Source organism: Euprymna scolopes, chromosome 2, assembly GCF_053919585.1.
Source record: "Euprymna scolopes isolate OS-2025 chromosome 2, ASM5391958v1, whole genome shotgun sequence".
Classification (NCBI taxonomy): domain Eukaryota; kingdom Metazoa; phylum Mollusca; class Cephalopoda; order Sepiida; family Sepiolidae; genus Euprymna; species Euprymna scolopes.
The window spans coordinates 198,445,684-198,470,950 of NC_136483.1; the positions used below are offsets into that span (position 1 = coordinate 198,445,684).

The window sequence follows — 25,267 nt, forward strand, 5'->3', positions numbered from 1 at the left end:
GATATATCCATTGTTTCCTTATCGGCGCGATGTGAGTCGACTGGTGTTTTTTACCATGCGACCTGGGCCGGTGTCTATAGGTTGAAAGAAGAATCGCCACGCGTGTGATCGCGTCTGCGCTCTCAGTCCGACTGATTAAATTTCCCGCTTTTTCTTTGCTTCCAGACCGGTTGGGGATGGGGATGTTGTATCAATGACATCCGCTCAAGGCTGGGGTGGCGGTGTGTCATCTCGATATACTGTTGCCATAACAACACGGAAAACTGGGTCATCCGGTCTTGTCTCGCTTTAACTACGACTGATTGTGATATGAGAGTGTGGGGGGTGTTGTCTGTTTGATTAATATATATATATATATATATATATATATATATATATATATATATATATATATATATATATATATATATATATATATATATATATCACAAATAATGAGGATGGGGGTATAGCCATTTCTCTTAACAATACACACACACACACAAATATAATTGTAATGTTTAGTTAGATATTTTCGGTCTATGCTTGCAAAAAGTATTCGATCTACTTTGAATTTTCATTTGTTTAGCAGATTCTAATTACCTGATTTTATCATTGTCTGTTGACTGACGTTATAAAAAATCCTAACAAAACTCGCCTTTCTAACATTCCCATCATATCGTGTTGCAAAACTACCTCATTTCTATCATTAGTTACTGAATGCAAGTGATAAAGTTAATAAAACAATCTTACCTTGGTCGTAATTAAGTTCCATGCGCGCATGCCAGTTAATTGGATCGATAATTAAAGATGCTTTCATGTCGTCCTTATCTGATTCGATTTTCTGTACGGCCATTAGAAAATGATCGGTCATTGCAAGTGAACCATTCAGTTCGATCTGTTTCAACGGGGTTTTCATCTGCAAATCCAAATCAAATTATCATGTTATAATCTTTATATCAATCGGAAAAATCGTATAGTCATACAGTGATACCGTATTTTGAATTAATTGCGCCAAATTAAAAAAAAAAAAAAGTCCTCTTTATATGCGTACTTGCCAAAAGAACGCTTTTAGCCAGTTAGCGCAATTATCCAGGACTTGGCGCAATTACAACAAAGTACGGTAGGTTTTATCTTTGAATACAAGGTGCATATCATGATATATACGGCATAATCACGTTGACACGATGGTTCTCATCAGATCACTGAAGTTAAGCAACGTTGAGCCTGGCCAGTACCAGATTGGCGAACATTTAAGAATATCAGGCTTTGTATAATGTTGTGCATATATATATATATATATATATATATATATATATATATATATATATATATACATATATATATATATATATATATATATATATATATATATATATATATATATATATAGTTATGTCTCGGAAGTAGAGTGAAAAGCACATCTTATTTTTCTTTTATTAATATTATTTTTTTCCTTGTACACATTTTTGTGAATTATTCCATGGATTTCTGCCTTTGGATTATTATGGATCATCTTCTTCCAATTACGGGATTTCCTTGGATTTTGCTTGTACAAATGGAAATTCTTTTAACTTTCTTGAAGTTTTACATTTGGATTTTACCGTCACTGGATTTTTTATCTTCCACCAAACTATCCATTCATGTGTAATCACCTTTTTCTTTACCATATTCCCTCTGCTTAACTTATTTTGTTTTCAAGTAAGATCTTTGACTTACTTGTTGTTTCATCAAATACTTCTGCATGCAAAATCCGATCCCGCATTTTGCTAATTCCTACCCTCTGATGAGAAGGAGAGTATTTCTTCGAAACTCCGCGGATTAAGGACTATCCATTTATCTAGTCTTTCCTTTTCAGATTAAATATGTTTTTAACTCATTTCAAAGTGTTTTTTAACATATTTTATTAACTGTTTGCTCATATATATATATATATATATATATATATATATATATATATATATATATATATATATATATATATTAGGTTGGTGCAAAAATAATGTCATTTTCTGACGTTCAACTATTTATAAAAAAAGGACATTATTTTTGCAACAACTTCCTATATATATATATATTGCAAAAATCTAGACAACAAAATATAAGATAAGAACAATTTCCGTATGTATTATAATTGTTTCGTAACTATTTGGACAAATTTAAACATATTATTTTTAAATATTCCAAAAGTAGCTACTCTTCAGACACCAATATATATATATATATATATATATATATATATATATATATATATATATATATATATATATAGAGAGAGAGAGAGAGAGAGAGAGAGAGAGAGAGAGAGAGAGAGAATGTCCCCAAATTAACCATCTATTTTGATACAAGTTTATATTTTTAAAAAGATCATTAATTTTAGGGTTACCTATATATATATATGTGTGTGTGTGTGTGTGTGTGTGTGTTTCTATCCTGTCACTCAAAAGTTAGTAAAAGACGTGCGTTTTTCTAGCACACAGACGAAACCATTTAAAGACGAGGGGGGGGGGAGTAAGAAGTCAACTAACTAGTCAAACAAACACCTTAGATTTGCACCCCCACCGCTTCAAATGAATTCTAAAAGAATTGCTACATTATAAAATGTAAACGGCATAGGTTTTTCTTTAGGTCATTAGAAATGACAATAATATTATTCATTTATGAAAAATTACGTTACTTCCTTGATTCTATATGAATGTTTTAGTAATATATTAAGATAAATAGCGAGTGAGAAGGTTGGGGAAGGATAATTTTTTTTTCTTTTTATAACGGCGGTTGTACATGATTAAATGAATAAATTATACAATTAAAGTGAACGTACATGTGTCCGGCTCGATTTAATACTCATGCAAATTTATTTTTATGATCAGAGAAAGCAATGACTAATCTTAATAATAACTGATGATAACAAAGGAAAGAATAATTAGGTGTGCAAGTTTGGTTTTATGGGCAAAGTCATGGAGGCTTAACCTTAGTAATTGATAATCATTTCTTTTATTTTAAATAGACAAATATTGCTTTATTTCTAATATTTTTGTAATTAAAATCGGAATTAATGTTCAGCCTCACAGGTGCTTTATTTTACTGAGTAAGGAGAGGGATGCGACTTTTTTAAAGTAAGCTTATTTTCGCATTATTTGGATTGTTTGGACAGAAAATAGCAATAACAAATATGAGTTTATTAATATTTCGATGGAAATGGTGTCAATTCTGTTTTGAATATAGAACTGACCCAAATGAGATAAACGAATAAATATTAACACATACTTAGAAAGTAATATTATGCTACATAGTTCAATACAAGTAATAAAAATAAAGTTGTAAAAGACAATCTTTAATTTACTGCTTCAGTCCAGCATTCATTCACAGAGAATATTCTTCCTTTTTTGTACTAGTTCTTTCGAATGTTCCCTTTTTTATGTAAAGTTTCTCTGACTTCTTTCTACAGTAAAGATCCGTTACACGTCGAATTACTACCAATCGCTTTCTCACACCATCATAACAGTGACCAAATATTATTATAATGATATTCAGAAAGGAGGCAACATAAAAGAGAGGTCATTCTCATATTCTTTTCCAGGGTTACCTGATTGGCTTTTTTTAAAGTCAAGTTTCCCGAATTCGACCATTTTTGAAGCAGTTTGGCCTTCAAAAATTGTAGTTTACTTTTTTAAAAGCGTAGCGTACGGACTAAGAAAGGAACAAGCAGAATATTATAGAGAGTTATTAAAACAAACAACTCCAGTTATAATTATATGAAAGCTGTTTTCCAACTGTAACATCTTCGCGTCACACCAGTAATCATTCTGCGTCACATTGATGACGAATTCAGCGTAGAAAAAAAAAGATGTGAATCAGCACGGTTGAGAACAACGACATTAATGAAAGAAGGAAACAAAACACAAACGAAACATGTGTAATACCTTTAGTTTAAAACTGTATGATTCTTTGCGAAGCAATTCGCCACTGAGCATGAAGTCTTGTGGCCGTTTCTTGGTGTCCGTGTATTGCATGTCGATTGCCGACGTGAACCGGTCGGGTTGAGCAGCGACGAAGGCGGAGAGACGAACTGAGAAATCCGTAGAAGGGTGAACAGCCGAAAGGTCAAAGGTGTAATTCTGTTGATGGGCAGCTAGTTTGGTCTCCACTGTCAGGGTTCGAGCTGGATCCTGATCGATGCTGATTTCAGCTTTACCACTGAACAGATTCTTATCCTCCGGACCACTTAGCGTATATTTTATTCTCATGCCCTGAAACGACATAAATGTTAGTTTAGCAACCAATGCATGTTATGTATGTAAAATGAAAACATTAAAACTGAAACAAACTTGAATTAAAAGTCCCCCCACATATATATACTTCATTTACAAACATAAAATTAATATACAAAAGTATAAATTTATGCGTAAACTTTAAGTATTTACTTCAAAAGTGCTCAATACATAGGTGGAGCTAGTTAGTAATTTATAAAATATATATGGCGATTAAGCTACACTGAATATTCCGCGTTTCATCCACTCTAGCATTCTTCAGGCTTATGCAGGCGGAATATTCAGTGTAGCTTAATCACCATATATATTTTATAAATTACTATATATATATATATATATATATATATATATATATATATATATATATATATATATATATAATTATTCAGAATAGTGAAATACAATAAATCTACTGATGTGCTAAACCTATGTAGCTAAAATGATTTAAAAACTTTAAAAACATGTAATTTAATTTTCTATGTTTATTACCTTTAGAAATTAGGTGCAAATCTTTTATGATATTTGCTAATATTTTCCTCCGAGGAGATGTATAAACATCAAAAACTTATGGGTTAAGGAAATATATTTTACTATACTGTATTCTTTGTCTTGAATACAATAACATTTCTATATTTGAAATTTAACGTTTTCAAATCACAAATTTTAAATTCCTAAATTATGATATATATATATATATATATATATATATATATATATATATATATACATATATATATATATATATATATATATATATATATATATATATGTTTTATTTTTTTATTACCGTTTTATCTGTTTGGTTACATATGTTTTGGGTGTTGGACCATGTTTACGATCCAACAGCCTCGCCAGACCTTACAGAAACCTAAAAGAAAAGGTTTCTGTAAGGTCTGACGAGGCTATTGGATCGTAAATATGGTCCAACATCCGAAACATATGTAACCAAACAGATAAAACGGTAATAAAAAATATAACACATATTTGCTCTGCAATAGTATTGAGCACTCTCTTCAGGTTTTTACTAATTACCAGTTTTACCATATATATATATATATATATATATATATATATATATATATATATATATATATATATATACAACACTAAGAAACATATATATATACAACACTAAGAAACATATATATATACAACACTAAGAAACGGAGCCTAATTAGAGTTGGGGCCCGTTTTTGGGGGGTCACCCTGTATATACAATATATTAGGTTGTGAAGAAAGTTCTTGTAGAATTTTTAATTCTTAATTCAAATGATGTATTTTCAAATGAGTTTTCCTTATAATACCTTTACTCTATATATCACATTAAAGTGCGTTTTTCGCCTTATCTAATCATTTAAATTACAATCGGTTTAAAACAATTATGTCTTCTTTTCAGAACGTTGAATACAAGATAGAAAAGAAAAGCAAATTCACACAATTTTCTTATTTCAATTCAAGCTAAGTCGAAAAGCTGCTGAAACAGCTTGCGATATCAACGAAGCGTTTGGCCTAGAAACCACTACTAAACGCACAGCACAATGGTGGTTTAAGAAATTTTATGACAGAGACGAAAGTCTTGAAGATGATGAGCGTAGTGGTCGGTCATCGGATGTTGACAATAATCAATCAATAGCCTTAGTCGAAGCCAATCCACGCACAACTATTCGAGACCTTGCTTCTGAATTAGACGTAACGTATCGGACGATTTCCAACCACTTGTGAGAAATTGAAAAGACAAAGAACTTGATAAATGCGTGCCTCACGAATAAAATAAAAACCAAAAGAAATGCCATTATAAAATGTCATCTCCCCTTCTTTTACGCAACAAAAACGACCCGTTTCTCGATCGGGTTGTGACTTGCGATGAAAAGTGGGGTTTTTACGACAATCAGCGATGCTCAGCTCAGTGGTTAGATACCAACGAAGCACTATGACACTTCCCAAAGCCAGAGTTTCACCAAAAGAACGTCATGCTGACTGTTTGGTGGTCTGCTACTGGTCTCATTCAGTACAGTTTTTTGAGTGCAGGCGAAACAATTACGGCGGACAAGTACAGTCAACAAAAATGAATGAAATGCATCAGAAACTTTGACAACAACACCCAGCATTAGTCAACAGAAAAGGCTCAATTCTCTTCCAGGACAATGCCGGCCGCACGTTACTAAACCGACCTGCAGAAGTTGAACGAATAAGACATCAAAGCTTTGCCTCATCCACCAAATTCTCCAGACCTCTCACCTACCGACTACCATTTTTTTTTCAAGCTTCTCAATAACTTTCTCTTTGAGAAATGTTTTTAAAATCTAAGCGATATCAAAAACGTCTTCAGCAACTTCATCGCCACCAGAACGCAATATTTTTACGTTACTGGCTTAAATACACTTGATGGTGTTTATTTCGATCAATAAACTTTTGTTTAAGCCGAAATATTTTCATTTGAATTTAAAAGTGAAAACCCCAAGAATTTTCTTGTCATGATACGAGGGACGTTCAAAAAATGTTGTCCGAATAGATCAGAGGTGATTGCAAATTGCATTGTTATGATGACTGAACTTATGCATTCATGACATAAAAGTTTCATCTCTCTGTTGCAGATATTGACAGTGTGAGACTCTAAGAAAGATATTGACAGTGTGTGACCCCTGTCGCAGACATGCGTCACAAGCAGAGATTCGTCTTTGAATTCTTATATGTAGAAAAATTGAACCGATCAACATTAATCGTCACCTGCTGAACGTTTACGAATCTGGTGTAGTTGATGTGAGTGCAGTTAGGGGATGGGTTCGTTGATTTCAGAGTGGCGAAAGAGATGTGAGTGACAACCCCTGCTCCAGATGCCCATACACAGCCATCACTCCATCGCTGACAAACATGCAATTTAGGATAGCGGTGACTATGCAGAAAAACATAGTCACTGCTATTATTAAAGGTCACTCGTTTTAATGGTACCACTCCCGTGTTCGCAGCTCTTCAACTTTTTTAGTTAAAAAGTGGGATGTATTATTTTGGTACAAACCTTGTATAATTAAAAGAGAAAAATCTATTATAACATCACAATGTATTTGGAAATCGGTTAATTTTGTAAACTGTCATTAGAGAGAGAGTGTATGTGTGTGTGAGTGAGAGAAGGCTTGACAGAAAGAAAGAAGAAAAAAAATATTTCAGAATTTAGAATCGATGATCAATTTAATAGTATATAAATTTAACGTAAAAGATGCATAATTTCTGGCCCATTATAGCTTTTCAGAATTGTTAACAAATGTATTTTCTAAGTAAATATATCTACGTTATAAATTCGTTCGGAATTCTAAATTCATAAAATATATGATGTACTAACGTTGATATAACCGGTTACCGGATCCTAACATTTTCTATAGCAATCATTAAAACGAACAAAACGTTAAACAAGAGGAGACATATACTCTTTTTGCATGAACGCATATTCGTTGCACACGTGGGTTATCGCTGGTGAGCAACCAAGAAACAGAAATCAACTAATAAAAGTATTTTTACATACGTGCACGGTCTTCATTATTTATAATATAACTTTCTGTTGATTCTCCAGTGGTTGTGATTGAATAAAACTCATGCATGGAATAATGAAAACTTGTTGCTCTTTCAAAAGTTTCGTTGAGGGAGACCAAAAATTAATTCCTTCAAAAAGATTTAAGTTAATTGCTTCTTAGTTATTTTCTTACTTAACCTTTGGATGGTTGACGAAAGGACAGCGTGGAAGTAACATTCAATTAAATCCCTACGTTGCGTGAGTACTTCCTCGCTTCAAAACCTACATTTTTGTGCCCGTTTTACAAGTATGGTATATGTTCCGACGAACTCAAAGCACTTGTACCCCCCTCGGTGTAAATACCCCTGACTAACCCAACAAGCCATCCTTACACCGTAGATATCCTTAGATACAGGAAAGACTTCTACTCAAATAGTTTCTTCCTTTGAACTGTTAGGGACTTTGAAATTCCTTCCCGGTTTTTTGCTTCCCTGACTCTACTGATATGCAGAAGTTTGAGTGTAATGTGAACAGACATCTCGTTGCTCAACTCCCTACATAGTATCCCTGTAAAATTGGTCCCAAATAATAGCTACTTACGTCCAAGTGGCGGTATGCTTTATTTGAGGTGAAATAATAGTTAAAAAAAAGAAACTGCGTGTTGAACGTGATGTAATTTCTATACAAAATTTGACGTCTGCTTCTAACGTGTTTTGTCTGAGGAGATAACCCTTGACCACTATTACCTAACTCACGAGATGCACTGTGTTTATTTTTGTTTACCGCCAGATTGTGATGGTATTCACTTAATGTAACATTCCCGAAATTCATACTAGTTAAAATAATCTCCATATAAGAGTCAGGTACGCCCAATGATGAAGTACTGTTGCCACATCTGAGCAGGAGCTGCTAGAAAAGACTTGTCCTGCCTTGATAGAATTCAAAATAGACTTCGTAGCCTCATAGGTTGGTTTGGTTGGTTGTTTTTGTTTTACGGAATATCAACCTTTTTCAGGTTATTTAATGCCGATTGTAGCCTCATATGAGATGTCCTTTTCTCTTTCCTGCAACCTCTATCTCACAGAAGAGATGTTGCGAGTTTGTCTCTGCTTGATCGTTATTGGCAAGTGCTCGACTGAGCTTCAATCTATCGTCCCCCCCTCGCCAAACTTTCACAAGAAACACTCGTCTAGCTGAAAACACCATCAATAATTCCCCCCACTCTTTATCTGTGCCTAAACCTAAATGTAGATTCCATGAACAAAGCTTCTTTGTTAGAAGTGCACGCCTGTGGAACTGTCTTCCGTTTTCCTGCTTTTCAGCAGACTACAATCTGATTGTCTTCAAGTCTAACATAAACAAGTTCTTGATAAGCCGTTCCACTTAAGTTAACAAATTTACCGAATTTCCATTACTAACGATTACTATATTGTCCAATTGACTACTGTATACTCTTAACCCTTATCCTCGAGTGGTCGCTGAGCCTTGATAAGTGGTGATTCCTATGTAAAATAAAAAATAAATTAAAAAAAATAAAAACCTGCCGGCCCAAGGTCCCAATATATAACCGGACGTAAAATGCTAAAACGACTTACCTTTTTCTGATTGGGGAACTTTATCAACAAATCGATAATCTTTCCGTTATAATTATTGATGACGTCAGCTTTTAGTTCGATTTTCTGCGGGCTTCTGTCAGCATCCAACATGATATAACCCGCCATTATGTTTTGCTTGCCGTTTTCTGAATAGCTGCCAAACAATTCAACATTTCGACGCGGGGTACTTAGTTTACATTTCAGTGACTTTTTGTCCCCTTTCTGGAGCTCCAGTTCCACTCCTATTTTGTGATGCTTTATGCCATCCCATAAGAGGAAAGTCGAGGCCGAAAGTGATCGCTTAGTGTCAGCCACATGCGATTCCAATGAGAGCGTTCCATCAGGAAGGACCATTTTAATGTTGAAGCTACGAGCGATATCAGCACGTTGGTCGTTGTTCTTGTAGAATGTTTGAAATTGATATTGTTTATCTTTGTTGCGTTTATCCATAATCACATTCAACACACCGTTGAAATCGCTATTGCTCAAGTCGAAATTCAGGCTGTATTGTTGGTTTGGAACTTTTATATCTAATTCGACACTTGGTCCATCACGTAACATTTTCGTTTGCAACGCAATAGATAATTCGTTGACATGTTGGAATGGTGTAATAGCGCTCAGAGTTGCTAAGGTTTTTACTCCTTGAAATTTTAGGTCTCCTTTGATTTCCATATTGTTTTCTGCTCTGCCATAGACACATTTAAGATTGAAGCTATAGTCCTTGGCAAAATACGTGTCTAGATTATAATTGGCCAATCGGTCCCCATCTTTTTCAACATATCCTTTGGTGCTGAATAATTTTCCCATTTCACCATTGTGTTCATAGAAGATCTTTGTGTTTCCAGTCCAAGGAGATTTCAGCTCAAGCATCATATCGGTCTTTTGAAACCCTTCAGAAACAATACGCAATTTCATCTCACTTGAATCAAATGTTGGAATGTTGACCTTCATCAAAACAGTTACTTCTGAAGAGACCTTTATCGAAGTCATCGAGTTGACTTGAGTTCCTTCAATGTCGGCTTCAAATTCATATTTGTAGGATTGATCGTCAAACATGAGATCAACGTTCAGTTTTGATTTTCCAGATCGACCAAAAATATTGTAATGAGGTTCAAGTTTGAAACTTGCTTGTCTACCATCGAAACTAATTTCAATTTCGTTTTCAAACATGTTTTCACCATAAGACATTTTCATCATCGCTTCACCGTTTCTTAGGTTACCACTTGTTTTAACCAACAAATCAATATCCTTCAATTGAGGAATGGTTGCGTGTGCTTTTAGTTCTTTAAAGTTCTTATTTCTGGCATTAATTTCAATTCTTTCATCGTTATAGTCGATTAGTTTCATGACAAAATCAAAGTTTTTCCAGGTGCCTTTAAATTTCACCTGGAGCTTCTGCAACAATTTTGGCATGGAAAAACTTATTTCGTTATTGGCCAATGAGAAGTCACTTCTATACACGTCATTGTTGTTTTTGACTTCAATGAATCCGCTAAAATCGCTCAGTTCTCCGTTGATTTTTACTGATAAACTTTGTTCTCCAAATTGTGGAGTAGCCATTTTGGCAGAGAGTTCGCGGAAATAGTTTTTCGTTGAAACCATTATTTCGTAATTTTTATTCTTGAGAGCAACATTGGCATTGAAAGAAAAACTTTGGAGATCGCCTTTGAAGTGACCATTGCCGGTTATTTGAGGGGCAGAAACTTTCAATTCGTACTGGCCAGTTTTTCTGTCTATGGAAAAGTCAAGTTTGTATTCATTATTTCTATGAGAAAATTTGCTTTTGGCATCAACGTGATCCCGGTTGCTCTGAAGACCAAAATTAAACACACATTTCCCGGTTTGTGGCGTGGAAACTTCTAAGGTGACATTCTGAAGATAATTTTGGTTTTCAAAGGTCATTTCGTACAAATGAGCCGCCATCTTTAAACTGGCAAAAACTTTGAAGTTTTTCAAGTCGCCTTCAGATTTGAATTTGCCGCTCATTCCGGAGCCCTTAATGCTCACATCGAACGCATCGTAATAATTCTTGTTTGCAGCTGTCATTTCATAAACATCTTTGTTATGTTGTAACTTCATATTCGCATTAAACTTTCGAAGCGTCCCAGTGACTGATCCTTGCAAAGTCTCCGCAAAATAAGGAGTTTTTAAGTCGGCTTTTATAATCTTTTTCCGCCCAAGATCCTTGTAAGTACCATCCAAAACGAATTTCTTCCCGTCAAATACCGCAGTCACGTCACCAGTCGTGCTTTTCTTCTTGTAGAAAACGTTGCTCTTAACAACCAGTTTGTGTTTTGGGATGATAACTTTTACTTCGGAGATTTGGAAATATTTTTTGGTTGTAATTTGGAACTCGTATGTAGCTTTTTGGACGGTCAGTTTAGCGTGCAAGTTGGTAGCCTGTAGTGAGCCTTCAAATCGAATATCCGCAGAAAAAAATGGCGTCGATAATTGCAGATTCATTTCACGATAAAATTCTCGATTCGAAGCTTTGACCTCGTAAACCATCCTGTTATGTTTTAGAGTGAGTTGCGCGTTGAACTTTCTCAGAGTTCCATTAAACAAGAAATCAACCGATTCTTTAAAATATGGAGTTAGTAGCTCCGCGTTTATCTGGCGATAATAATTTGCAGTAGAGATGCTGAGTTGGAACTTTTCGTTGTTATTCAGGATTTTCGTGAGTAGAACGAAAGACTGCAGGTTTCCCTTTAGGGAAAAATCCACTGAGCCTTCATACGAAGGAGTGGTCAGTTCGATGCTTAGCTTTCGATTTTGCAGGGATCTTGCCACGGTCATTTGATAGTTGTTATGGTTATGCATTACTTTTAACTGGACCGTAAAATCGCTAAGTTTGCCATCGACGCTAATAGCAAGCGTATCTCTGAAATAAGGCGTTGACAACTTGGCCTCCATTTCGCGATAGTATCCGCTGTTATGGATGACTAATTCGTAGAGTTTCTTGAAGGACATGTATTTGAGTTTTGCGTTGAAACTGTTTAAGTTACCCTCAAGAACGAAACCAATAGAATCGTTGCTGAAGGGTGTTACTAATTTTGCCGACATTTGCTTGTAATAGTCTTTGTTTGACACTGTTAACTTATAACGGTCATTGTCGTAGGCGAATTCTGCCTCCATGTTGAATGTCCTAATATCGCCGTCCAGCTTGAACACTAATTCGGCTTCGTTATTCGGGGTCATTACTTTCGCTTTTATGTTTCGATAATATCCATCCACTGAAAGTTTCAGCGAATACTCGACTTTATTGTGAGTGAATGTAAGGAGGGATTTAAACGAAGAGAGCTCACCTTCGGAATCGATGTCCAACTGATCGCTTGAGAACGGAGTCGACAACGTAATGGTCAGCTGTTTGTAATGCTGACGGTTTGAAACAACTAGTTCGTATTGGTCGTTCTCGTGCATGAATTTCGCCTGCGCATTAAAGGTTTCTTCATCTCCATTAAAAATAAACGACGCCATATCAGTGAAGAATGGAGTAATCAGCTTCGCATCGATCTTTCGGTAATAACCTTGGTTCGAAATGATCAGTTCGTATTTCTTGCTGTTATGTGTTAATTTTGCTAAAGCATTAAACATTTTCATATCTCCGTTTAATGTCATCGTTAATTCATCTCTGTATGAAGGAAACGATGTTTTGATTGAGAGTTTCGCCAAATGTTCGTACGTTGCAGCGATCTTAAAGATTTCTTTCTGTTCAAAGTCCAAGTTTGTACGAAGAGTGTAGGAAATATTGTCCATGTCCAATTCTGATTTCAGCTCGAAATCGATAAACTCTGCGACCTTTATCATAGTGTTAATCGCGGCACCGTGACCCCTGATAAAAAGTTTCGCCCTGAATTGTTCTTTCTCCTCCAGCTTATAAAACATTGTTGTTTGCATGTCATTCAAGAATCCGATTCGATTAAAAAAGAATTCGAAATCCTCGAAATCTTTGAATTCCCCTCTGAGAGTAAGTTCATTGTACGAAGGAGTATTGCTAATTTTCGCAAACATTTTCATTTCCTTGCCAATTTTTGCTTTCAAAACCGACTCCATATTAAAAAAATCTCCAGAATGCTTCAAAAATAGAGACACGGCATCAATTCTTCTATGAGATGTTTTCAGGTCCAACGAAGCCGAAAAGTCTTTAATACTCTTGAACATATAGCTGGCTTCCAATTCCATTACTTTATTCTTGTTTAATTCAAATTCCGACTTGAAAAGATTTCGTTGCAAGGAAACTGTTGTCTTCACGCTTCGCATACTCCCGTAAGGCGTCTTCATCATAAAGTTGAGGTTAATATTGTCCTTCATAGAGATACTTGCCTCAAATTCGCTTTGTTTCAAATAAGGAAGTACTTTCACGTACCCTTTGGTAACGACGGAATTAGAATCGCCGTTATAAACTAGGTTTATGTCAATGCCTTCTAAACTGGGGAAGTCGGGACTGTCCACAAACAAGGAAACAGAAAAGTCACGCTGCAACTTCAAACCGAATTTACCATCAATCGTTCTGCCATCGGGTAACTGCAAATTTCCGGATAATGTGTGAAGCGCGTCGTCTTTTTCGTAATGCGCGGACATTTTCAGTTTTTGACCGTTAGCAGCAATTTTTATATCTCCATCGATAAAGCGGCCATTTTTATATTCAAAGGCACCGTTGCTCAGCAGATTAATGTATTTCGACTTGATTTTAAAACTGGATGTTTTTCTCGGCCCAGAAAAGTCGATATTTGCTAAAGCGGTGATCTTCTCGCCTCGCGGATCGACTATATTTATATCGACGTTATGTTTGTTAACTTTGCCTTTGTAGCTAGCTTCAACGCTTAAAACCAGTTTATCCATTTGTGTGAATTTCATTTTGCCCTCTAACATTCGTAGCCGATCTCTGCTTATCTCGGCCGTCAGTTTCCCATTCTTGAAATTCTTTAAAGAACTCGAATAGCCAATACTGATTGAAGACATACGCAGTTTGTGTTTCAAGTTATAAGAAGCGCCGATTTCTTTAAGATTGTCGAAGGGCAGCTTGATGTTACCCTCTCCACTTGAAATCGTCTGAGCTTTTTGAGGGTAACGCGTGTGATCCATTTTAAAATCACCATCTGTTCCATAAATATTAAAACTCAAATTGCCTTCTATTCTACGCTCTTTCTTTGTGTTTGTGTGGGAAAGCATCAAATTGAAAACGGGCGAATTAGACATCTCCATTTCGGCCATCGCAGTTACTTTCGGCCCAGTTTTAGTTATTGCGTATTTCAAGAAAGATTTGTTGCCCTCTATATCAGACGAAACGAGGTAATTTAGTTCGAGTTCCTTACCTGGATGAGTGATAGAAAATTCGTTTCGAAACTCGTTCTTCTTGTTCCAAGACATGTTCATCAAAGAAGAATATTTACCGTTATTCCAAGAATATTTTGCTTCAGTCTCCAAAGTTTTTAAAGAATCGAATGGCGTCGTGAGTACCATTTTGTTACTAACTGAAGAATCCGTCTGTACTGTACCGATATTCGCAGAAATTTTCTTCAACGGCGACCACGATGCATCAATGCTTAAGACGCTTGAGGTTTGCTTACCGCCACGAGAATTTGAAAACTTGGCTTCGGCCTCGTATAATATACTATTTTTAGCAATACTGTTTGCGTCTGCACTGAACTTCACTTTGGCTTTATAATCCCCACGGGTCACTTGTAGCATGGCAGAGGCTTTAGCTTCTTTCTTGTTAGGCAGTCTCAACATATTTTCAATATTATGAATATCTTTGCCAGTTTTGGTGTACGTACTTTGCACAGTTGCCTCCCTTCCTTTTTGCCATTGCACATTAAAATGGTTTTCATATGTATTCTTATTGACTTGCATCAATTTATTTGCCATTTTCATGTCTCGGCCAGGATAAGAAAGAGCAACCTCACTTTCATAAGTTGGTAAGCCTTTTACTTTAGCGATGTTATAAGATAATTTTGTTTGAACAACTTTTCCAGGGGCAAGTTGGATCATGACGTTATTTTCAAATTTCTTGAATGGCCATTTCGCAGATTGCACATGCTTAGCCTCCATTTTGTAATCCAGATTCTGAAAAAATAGAAAAACAGTCATAAAAGCATAATTATAGTGTTTAAAATCATCAAATATATAAAGCCTCCATTTTATAGTCCAGATTCTACAAAAAAGAGAAACGTCCTATTATAACGTATCATATTTTTTAAACTAATCAAATATATAAAGAGCTGAGAGTAAAAGGTTGGTTCGATTCATCAATTTGACGAGAAATTTAACATATTTAGCTTATTTGATGTGACTTTATAATGTCTATCACTAATGACTCATCATATATGAATAATTGAACACGTAAATTGAGTAAAATATAACCATATTATTATTATTATCATTATTATTATTATTGTTATTTTGTTTTTTGTTATTTTTTTATTCAATTTTCACTCCAAACAAGGCACATTGCCACTTTGAAGCAGGGGGCTACTAAAAGATGTTTGTTAACATTACACTTGAACTTCTGCATATCAGTGCAGTTGGGAAAGCAGAATCCCGGAAGGGAGTTCCAAAGACCCGCAGTTCTGGGGAAGAAACTATTGGAGTAAAAGGCTTTCTTGCACCTAGGGATCTCTACTGTAAAGGGATGAGATTAGTAGCTTATCGGGTTTGTCAGGGGTAGTTACGTCGGGGAGGTACAAGTGTTTGCAGTTCGTCAGAGCATTCACCATTAAAGTATTTGTAGAACAGGCAGAGGGATGCAACATCTCGTCGATGGGACAAAGGTTGAAGCCTAGATGACAGTTCAGGACCTATCAGGTTGGCGACTCTCTTTTGAACCCTGTCCAGGAGCGAGAGACAAGCAGCAGATGCACCAGCCCAGATGTGACAATAGTAATACATGGGCGAATGGTGGCTTTATAGAGGTATAGGATACTGTCAGGCGTAAGTAGTTCTCTAGCACGGTAGAGGGAGCCAACCTTCCTTGCAGCAGCCTTGGCAATGCTCTCAATGTATCTATTCCAGTTCATATTCCCTGTAAACGTTAGGCCGAGGAGTTTAAAAGAAGTACTTTCAGGCAATGTGTTCTTGGCCATTGCTATTGGTGATAGAGAAGGTTTCTTGTAGTTATTGAAGGAAGCAAGCTTAGTCTTAGCAGCATTGAATGTGACCAACCATTTTTGTCCCCATTCCACTACAGATTGGAGGTCATCCTCTAGTGTTTCTGCCATTTCCTTGGATATGTGTTCATTTATTTTCCCCTCATATCTGTTATAGAGAGTGGTGTCATCGGCAAATATACCCATCTCCGAAACAATTTTATCAGGGAGGTCATTTATGAATATCAGGAATAATAGAGGTCCAAGGATAGACCCCTGAGGTACTCCCGCATTTATGTCATATTGTTTAGATGTACGACCGTCGAGGAGAACTTGGCTTTTTCTCTTACTTAAGAAGGATTTAATTACATTATGAATTCTTCCAGTGATTCCATATGATCTAATTTTCCTTAGAAGACCATCGTCCCATACCCTGTCAAAAGCCTTAGATATATCAAGGGCTACCGCTCTACCCTCTCCTGTTTTGTCCAATGAACGGTATATACGTTCAGAAACTACAGTTAAGATATCTGCTGTTGAACGGGCTTGCCTGAATCCATATTGTTTGTCAGTCAGGAGTTTAGCAGCTATTGCTATTATTATTGTCGTTATTATTATTATTGTTGTTATTATTATTATTATTATTATTATTATTATTATTATTATTATTATTATTATTGTTGTTGTTATTACTATTATTATTGTTATTATTATTGTTATTGTTATTGTCATCATTATTATTGTTATTATTATTGTTATTATTATTGTTATTGTTATTATTGTTTTTATTATTATTGTAATAATAATAATAATTATTATTATTATTATTATTATTATTATTATTGTTATTATTGTTACTATTATTATTATTATTATTATTATTATTATTATTATTATTTATTTTTATTTATTTATTTTTTTTAATAAAAAAATTCAATTTTGTATCGAAATAAAAATATTGATATCATACATTTCATTTAAATAACTTAATAGTGCAATACTAGAGTTATAGCACAATTTTATATACAGGCGGGAACGATAAATTGTCACCTTTTCTGTTGGGGGAAAACCGCTTTTCTTCTTTTTTTTTTGTTGCAGATCATCTACTAGTTGGCCAGTTGTGTACAAATCCCAAGAGTGATAGGAGCCTTCTATCATGTCTGAAAGTGACACAATGTTCGACGAACAAGATCGGAGATGCACTGCCGTACAACTCATGCTCTCTACCAATCAAAGTTATGACATCAGGACAATTGTTGCACCCTCAAAATGCATCGATGGATTGCCACAAATGATAGGGGCGTGCCCAAGATGATGACAACAAAGTTTTCAGTCACGGTTATGATCTTTGGTGTGGTTTCAAGTGAGGGCCACATCATGCCACCTCACATCTTCGAAGTCGGCTTGAAAGTCAACATCAAAGTGTACCTTGATGTGCTGAAGAGTATGGTGATTCTCTGGTGCAATCAGGTGACCGCTGACAGACCCTGGGTATGGCGGCTATATTGAATAGATGTCACCTCTACTACATAATCAAGTCACCTGGATTTATTTTTTTAATTAAAAGTTTGAAAATAAGGATATAGTGTTGTTTTCTTTAGGGCGACGCTTTTATCGTTCACCGTGTATTAAACAAATGACTAAGATAAAAATGACTCAAAGAACTCATATTATTTGCCAATCTCTACTGAATGCTGACTCAGTCTAACAACATCACGTCCATGATAGCGTTCATCATTAATAACTTTGTTCCTGTCTCGTTTTTTTTCTATTAGCATCCTGAGTGGCCCAACTTATAATTTGGCGTTTTGTGTTCAATCTTCTTAGTAGAACAGATTGTGTTTCTTGTTGTGATAAATTACTTGACTTTTTCGTATTCGATTCCATCTTTTCTAATAGTTGTTTCTTTAAAAAAAATGTAATTTTAGCAATATGACATGAGACATATCAATCTCCGTTATCTGTTAAGCAAAACGTTTGTCTAGAAATATTTTCGTCAAGTTATGAACAAGTAATAATTTGTGAAACATTAAATACCACTCACCTATAAAATGAAAGTGCAAATATAACTGTTTGGGTGCTTGTGTAGATTAGTACCCGTTTAATAAAACGCATTTCAGGTGAAAACATTATTACACACTTACGTGTAATGTCGAAATTGGTATAAATTCCAAATATTGCAAAAAATAATTCGGTAAATAGATATTCTAGATGTATTTTTAACAAAAATTATATACAATTATGTTGATATTTTGTATTTTAAAATGGTTGAACCTTAATTTAAGCCAATTTATGTTCAGGGAGATAAGTCAGTGTGTCATAATGAATTGGTCGCACAACTCTTCTGCATTAAAATATAAATTACACCTCTATAATTCGCTAAATTCTATTTTTACATGTAACAATTTTTCTACTAGATAATTGTTTTCATAATTTGTGGAATTTGTACTATCTTTGTTACTAAGAATGACCAATCGTACCTGTCCAGCGTGCTTAATAGCCATTGTATAACTATAGGCATGTATAAATGTTTTCAATGACCGGTTGACCACGGCCGAAAAAGCAAGGGTGTTTTTCGCCTTGTCTTTCGGATTGCCATACTGAAGAGAGAACTTGGTTTCCATGTGGTTCGTCGTTTTGGCTAATTGGCCATTCAACTTGAAGTTCAGGAACGCCTTCTTCTTGCTAGACAATTCGCTGTAATCAAAGAAGAAATAACCATGTAAGGCATTAAAGATGATTTCAGAAAAACATTTTAGATGAGCAGAAAAACATTTTAGATGAACAGAAAAACATTTTAGATGAACAGAAAAACATTTTAGGAAGCATCGGAGTTTGCAGATACAAACGAAAACATAAAAGGAAAGTAAAAATTTATTTATTTATTTATTTTTATTATTATTACTATTATTTTTATTATTATTATTATTATTATTATTATTATTATTATTATTATTATTATCATTAATAATTTTAATATTGTTTTATAATTATTATTTTTTCTTTTATTTATATATTTATTTAATAAAAACGCGAAAACTTTAAACTTATATCATTTAGTATAAAGGGCTTAATTAATTGTAGACGTATGTTTGAACTGCGTTGATATTACTCGTGGACGTATGTGAGATGATAAATATGTTGGTTGGATACATCCGCTGTCTTTTTTGACATGTTCATTTCTAACGCTTAGATTGTATTTTTTGTTTGTATTTGTAATAACGTCTCATTACTGAAATGTATAATTGTTCATAAATTGGTTGACACGCAGATCTTTTTCTTTTTCTTTTTCTATATACTGTCAAATTCTTACTTTCTCTCTTTCTCTCTTTAACTATATCTCATCATTCTTTCTTTTCCCTTCTAGTCCTTATTCTCTTTATAATAACTAAATATAATAACCATTTATATCTTTTTTCTTTTCCTCTCCATATTATATATATATATTTTCTCTCTATTTTCTTTCTCTATTTATTTTCTTTCTCTATTTATTTTTTTAATCACTCTCTCTCCATTATAATCTTTTAACTTTATTTAAATTGCCCCTCCCTCTTTACATCTTATAATTAAAGTTCTGTGTTTTAAGTTTTTTAACTCCAACTTTTAAAGAGTTCCTACCTAAAATAAAAATCCATTATTCATTGAACTTTTGAATAGTCAAGTCGCTGCCTGATGATATCTGTTGTTTGATTGAAACAAGTGGCTATTTGTAGCAGCGGGATGTGAGCATGTTTATATAACAATAAACAAGTATTATCAGCTCTTTTTATTGAGCACTATCTAACAACCTCGTTGAATTCATTAGTCCATTACTTTTGAATATAAAAAAACCCGAGTATATATATATATATATATATATATATATATATATATATATATATATTTATATATATATATATATATCACGCTCATACTTAAATCAAGTGAGACACAAACCCCAGTAAATATAGCTCCATCTGCTATCTTTCTATGACGTTCACTGGTTGCAGACAGTATTTATGAGCAGTTCTGTTCTGGTGCAAACCTGGACAAAGAAAAGAACAAGCAGGATGCAGGAGGAAGTGCTTAGCCACTAAAGACCATTAAGACCATCCTCGAAGACTGTACGAAGAAACAGAAGAATCTAAACATGGCTTGGATTGATTATCAAAAGGCATACGATGCCAAACACGTGTGTGTGATGCAATGTGATGTCATGTGATGTTTCTCCCTACTCTTCTGCTTTTCCTTTCCTTTCTTCTCTCAGCGTCACCAGAGGTTTCAGCCAATCGGAATAGAGGACTGTCTTGGAGGGAGATACAAAGAAGAAATCTGTCTCAGACATGCGGAAACGATAGAAGCACCAATACGCGACTGACCAGTTTCCCTGGGTAAAGACTTTTATAAAAAAAAATCTACTATCCTCTTTGTACCCCTAAATCTTGGAAACTTTTATAAAATATAATCAATCCTAAAGTCTCGTCGCACTTAATTATAACCCAATGTTTTCTTTTCCCGAACCTTTCTTTTTCAGCACTCTTGTTCTCTAATTTCGGAGGTGCCCCAAAAAGGGGACCGACCGAAATGGTGACCCTTTTCCAAACGTCGTTAAAATCTATGGTAATCGCCATATGCCAAAGTAATGTACACAAACCAGTGCTTACAAAGATTAGCCCACTTGTGGAAGACTGTTCCGCTGTCCTGCTTTCTAGTTGAATACAACATGGTAGCCTTCAAATCCAAAGTAAACAAGTTCTTGTTGAGCCGTCCCCATAAATAAACAAATTCTACTCAACTTACATCATTAACGATTACTACACTATCACCTTACATTCATTAACTCTTATCCTCGAGTGGCCTTTGGACCTTGATAAGTGGTGACTCCCAAGTAAAAAAATAAAATAAGAAATAAACTTGAAGCAAACAATCGAGATAAAGTTGATTGCAACATGATGTTTAACTTTAGCTGCCATATGCATTGCAGGAAGCAGAAGTTCCCAAGTCTAAGTCTTATTCTATAACACTTACACACTTCCCAAGTAACGAGCCGAATTCTTCAGACTGAGATCACGCAGTTTACCAGAGATAGTCAGCCGGTCAGAATAACGAGGACCAAACGTGTAAAAGGTAATAACGCGACCGCTCATCGCCGATTTCTTTTTGCTAAAGTCGCCGATCACTCGGAAATTGCCGCGCGGCGCCCGGAATTGCACTTTCACCATGTTCTTCCCCTTGGCCGCATTGTGGGCTGCAAAAACTAAAAAAAAAAAAAAAGAAAAAAGGAAATGGTAAGTTTTTTTAATCGTACCATATGAGTACAGTGGCACGAACCACCATTTTTAGCAACAAAAAGAATGATAGACTGGATGAAAGATTTTCATTTATCTCGGCAATATTTTATTTAGAACATTGTATAACGGTAAAATATTTTCATCTTTTCATGAAACGCCATGCAGAAATTTAAATGTAATATAATTATATATAATTGTTGTGATACATTTATTAAAATGTATAATAAATCATTTTATTGATTTTAGCAGAGAGGAGATATATTTTCAGTATATTTATTCACTGTATCATTTTTCGCGCCAAAAGGATCCAATTCACGTCTGCTGCGATCACACTTTGTAAACAAAACAAGAAAAAAGGGGAGGAAGAGGCCTGCGAACAGGAGGAGAATGGAGAGACAGAGATACTGTGAACGAAGAGTGGAAAAGGAAAGAGAAAAGAAAGATAGAGAGAAATAAATCGTATGTAGAGAAAGAGAGAGATAGATCATATATAGAGAGAGGGGCCTGAAAACAGTTGTAACCAGGCAGTGGAGCCTCGCGCTTCAAAGCGATAAGACGTAAGTCAGCGAAGGTCGGGTTGACGAAGCCGGCGACGACGTGGTAGCGGCGTCGCGGAGGTAAATATCAGCGACATCATCCGATGATCAACGGTCAAAGTTAAAATATTGACTGAATAAAAGAATGAACCAAGCGAAGGAAGGATCCATGGAGCAGTGAAACTTTTACTATAAATCAAGGGCTCCGATGAGCTTCGGAAACGAATATTTGGAGCAATTAACACGCACGCACGTAATGAAACATAAATCATCCGAAGGACAAAAATATGAAAATTAACCTGCACGCGTAATCAAATATAAATAATTTACAGGAAAGAAATATATATTAAAAAAAAGAGACAAAAGAAAGGTCACATTTCAAAGGACATTAAGTGAGTTTTTTAATCAAAACTTTCATTTCTCCAACATCTCTCTCTCTCTCTCTCTCTCTCTCTCTCTCTCTCTCTCTCTCTCTCTCTCTCTCTCTCTTACCCTAGAACCTGTATCTAATTGAGCAGACGATTTCTTGTTTTATGTGAACATTGACTGTTGATATATTTTTCTCTCGGTAGAATTTGAATCATTAAATCATTTCATTTAGTTAGGCATATTTAATTTTCTTTTGTTGAATTGAATTTTATTTTATTTTTTTATGTAAATAAAAGTTTGTTAATTTTTCGACGATACTTGTCCTCGTTATTTCTTATGTGATTTCGTTGTCCAGTACATTTCATTTTATTGTTGTCTTCGGGACGGTTGTCCCATTCCCTTAACGCATTATCAAGGAACCTGGGAAAGTTTATTTTTTTTATATATTTCGTTACGTCACCCATCTCTACCGTCCTCAGTAGGACTAGGATACGTCGTAACACTATATAATTGAGAATGTTGTAGTTTGTTTGAAACATTATGTGTAGTGTAAAAAAAGTTGTGTTTAGATATGAGAATGCAGATTTGTAGAAAACACCGTAGATAAAAGGAATAATGACAATATTCAAAAATTTCAATAATTTTCAATTATAAAATATTTATTTACCAATATATTGCGTTGCACCAGGATGGTAATGTGGTATTAAGATCTCAACCAAAAATATTGTTGTCCAGTTTCCCAGCTAGATTACACCTGAAAATCTGCCACATATGACTTGGTAGATAATAATGAATCTATTAGAGTTTAGGTTCTTTTTTCTACCATGTCTAAGTGCCTAATGCTTGTGGTTGATATACCAGTCTAGATGTGACAACAATACACTATGCAATACATTATGCAAAGGGAATAGTGACTTTGTAAGGATATATGATACAGGATGGAACGATAAACTTGTGAAAACTGGTTTCCATCAAACGGAAATGGATTCATATCGTCTTTTTTAAGATGACATTATTCCATTTCCGTTTGATAAAAACCAGTTTTCTATTTTTGTTGCAGATCATCTACTAGTTGGCCAGTTGTCTACAAATCCCAAGATCAATAGGAACCTCCTATCATGTCTGAAAGTGACACAATGTTCGGCGAGAAAGATTGAATGCGTGACACTGTACAACATCAAAGTTAAGACAACAGGACCATTGCTAGCAGCCTCAAAATGCATCGCTGGATTGTCACGAATAATAGGGAAGTCGATTTGAAAGTAAACACTAAAGTATACCTGGATGTGTGGAAGAATGTGGTGATCCTCTGGTGCAATCAGGTGGCCGATGGCAGGCTCTGGGTGTGGCAGTAGGCCTTCAAGTCCAAAGAGACCCATACTTGGCTTCAAAAGGTGTGCTACAACCTTATACTCTTCTCTCACTGGCCCCTCTCCTCCCCCAACCTAAATCAGCTGGACTACTTCATTTGGTCATACATCGAGAACATCACCAACATGACCACCCACAACACCAAAGTCAGCCTGATTGCCACCATCTCCCGTGTATTCACCAAGCTGGCACTTGTGGAAAAGGCATGCTTCCAGTTCCGGACCCATATCAAGGTGGTGATTGAGGCTGAAGATGTCAGCTCTACTACATAATCAAGGCACCTGAATATTATTTTTTTCAATAGAAGTTTTAAAATAAAGCTGTAGTGTTGTTTTCTTTAGGGCGACAATTTTATCATTCCACCCTGTACAACAGTATTGTAAATAATGGGCAATAAACAATTTTCCTGTTGTCCAACCATCATGATGCCGATTGAACAGCAACTCATGTTGAACAGTGGTACTTTTGTGAACAGACTCACTACATCTAGACTCACCATCTGGTTGGAATGAATGGGGGCATTGTTTATTATTTCCACAAATTCTTGATGTATGATAGAGATTTGCCGGTGATTGGGGTGATTATATCTACCAGGAATAGGCTCAATGGATGGCATGTTGAACCTCGGGTGCTGACAACGGGCCTTAATGGAATACCGTCTATGTGAATCTTGGGGAGGCCGTATAGGTGTTGTAGCTTGCTGTAATTCTGTACTAGTTGTCTGTATTTTGCAGGTGGTATTATGTCCTTGTTCTTCTTGGGGATCTGTGACAGCTTCCTTTTCCACTGATAAGATTCTGACAGTGATGCGGGACAAGCTGACTTCTGATGCTTCACCGGAGGAAAGCACTTGCATCCCAATTGACAATATAATGAAAATGTTGACCTTTTGTATATAAACTACATACGCCGTGAGGGGTTCTGGATTTGGCAGGAAGAAGACCTGGCGATGTGATCGCCATTGTCCACAGTAATGGTCAATGCATGGTATTAGGATCAACATCACTAAAGCCAACAATGTGGTTACGATATGCAGATGACACATTCATACTCTGGCTCCATCAGGAAGATGTTCAAACATTACAAGATCATTTGAACTCGATCCGTCCAACTATACAGTTTGCGATGGAAAAAGAACATAACAACAAATTATCGTTCCTCGTCAGGGTTTATGTCATCTGTATACTGAAAGTCAACTTTCACCGGGCATTACCTAAACTTTAATTCCTACCATCTATATAATGTAAAGAAAGGAATCGTCCGTTGCTTACAACACTGAGCAAAAG

The 25,267-nt window shown here is 35.3% G+C and overlaps 1 protein-coding gene across 1 annotated transcript in view; it reads right to left on the reverse strand.

The window, feature by feature from the left end:
* LOC145241318 (uncharacterized) overlaps window positions 1-25,267 on the reverse strand; it is a 151,393-nt gene that overhangs the window by 62,165 nt on the left and 63,961 nt on the right. The window contains exons 17-21 of the mRNA XM_080104136.1: window positions 21,443-21,671; window positions 18,916-19,132; window positions 9,351-15,416; window positions 3,903-4,229; window positions 733-898 (exon numbers count right to left, since the gene is read on the reverse strand). Coding sequence (XP_079960262.1) covers window positions 733-898; window positions 3,903-4,229; window positions 9,351-15,416; window positions 18,916-19,132; window positions 21,443-21,671 — 7,005 coding nt within the window. The remainder of the gene's footprint in view (window positions 1-732; window positions 899-3,902; window positions 4,230-9,350; window positions 15,417-18,915; window positions 19,133-21,442; window positions 21,672-25,267) is intronic.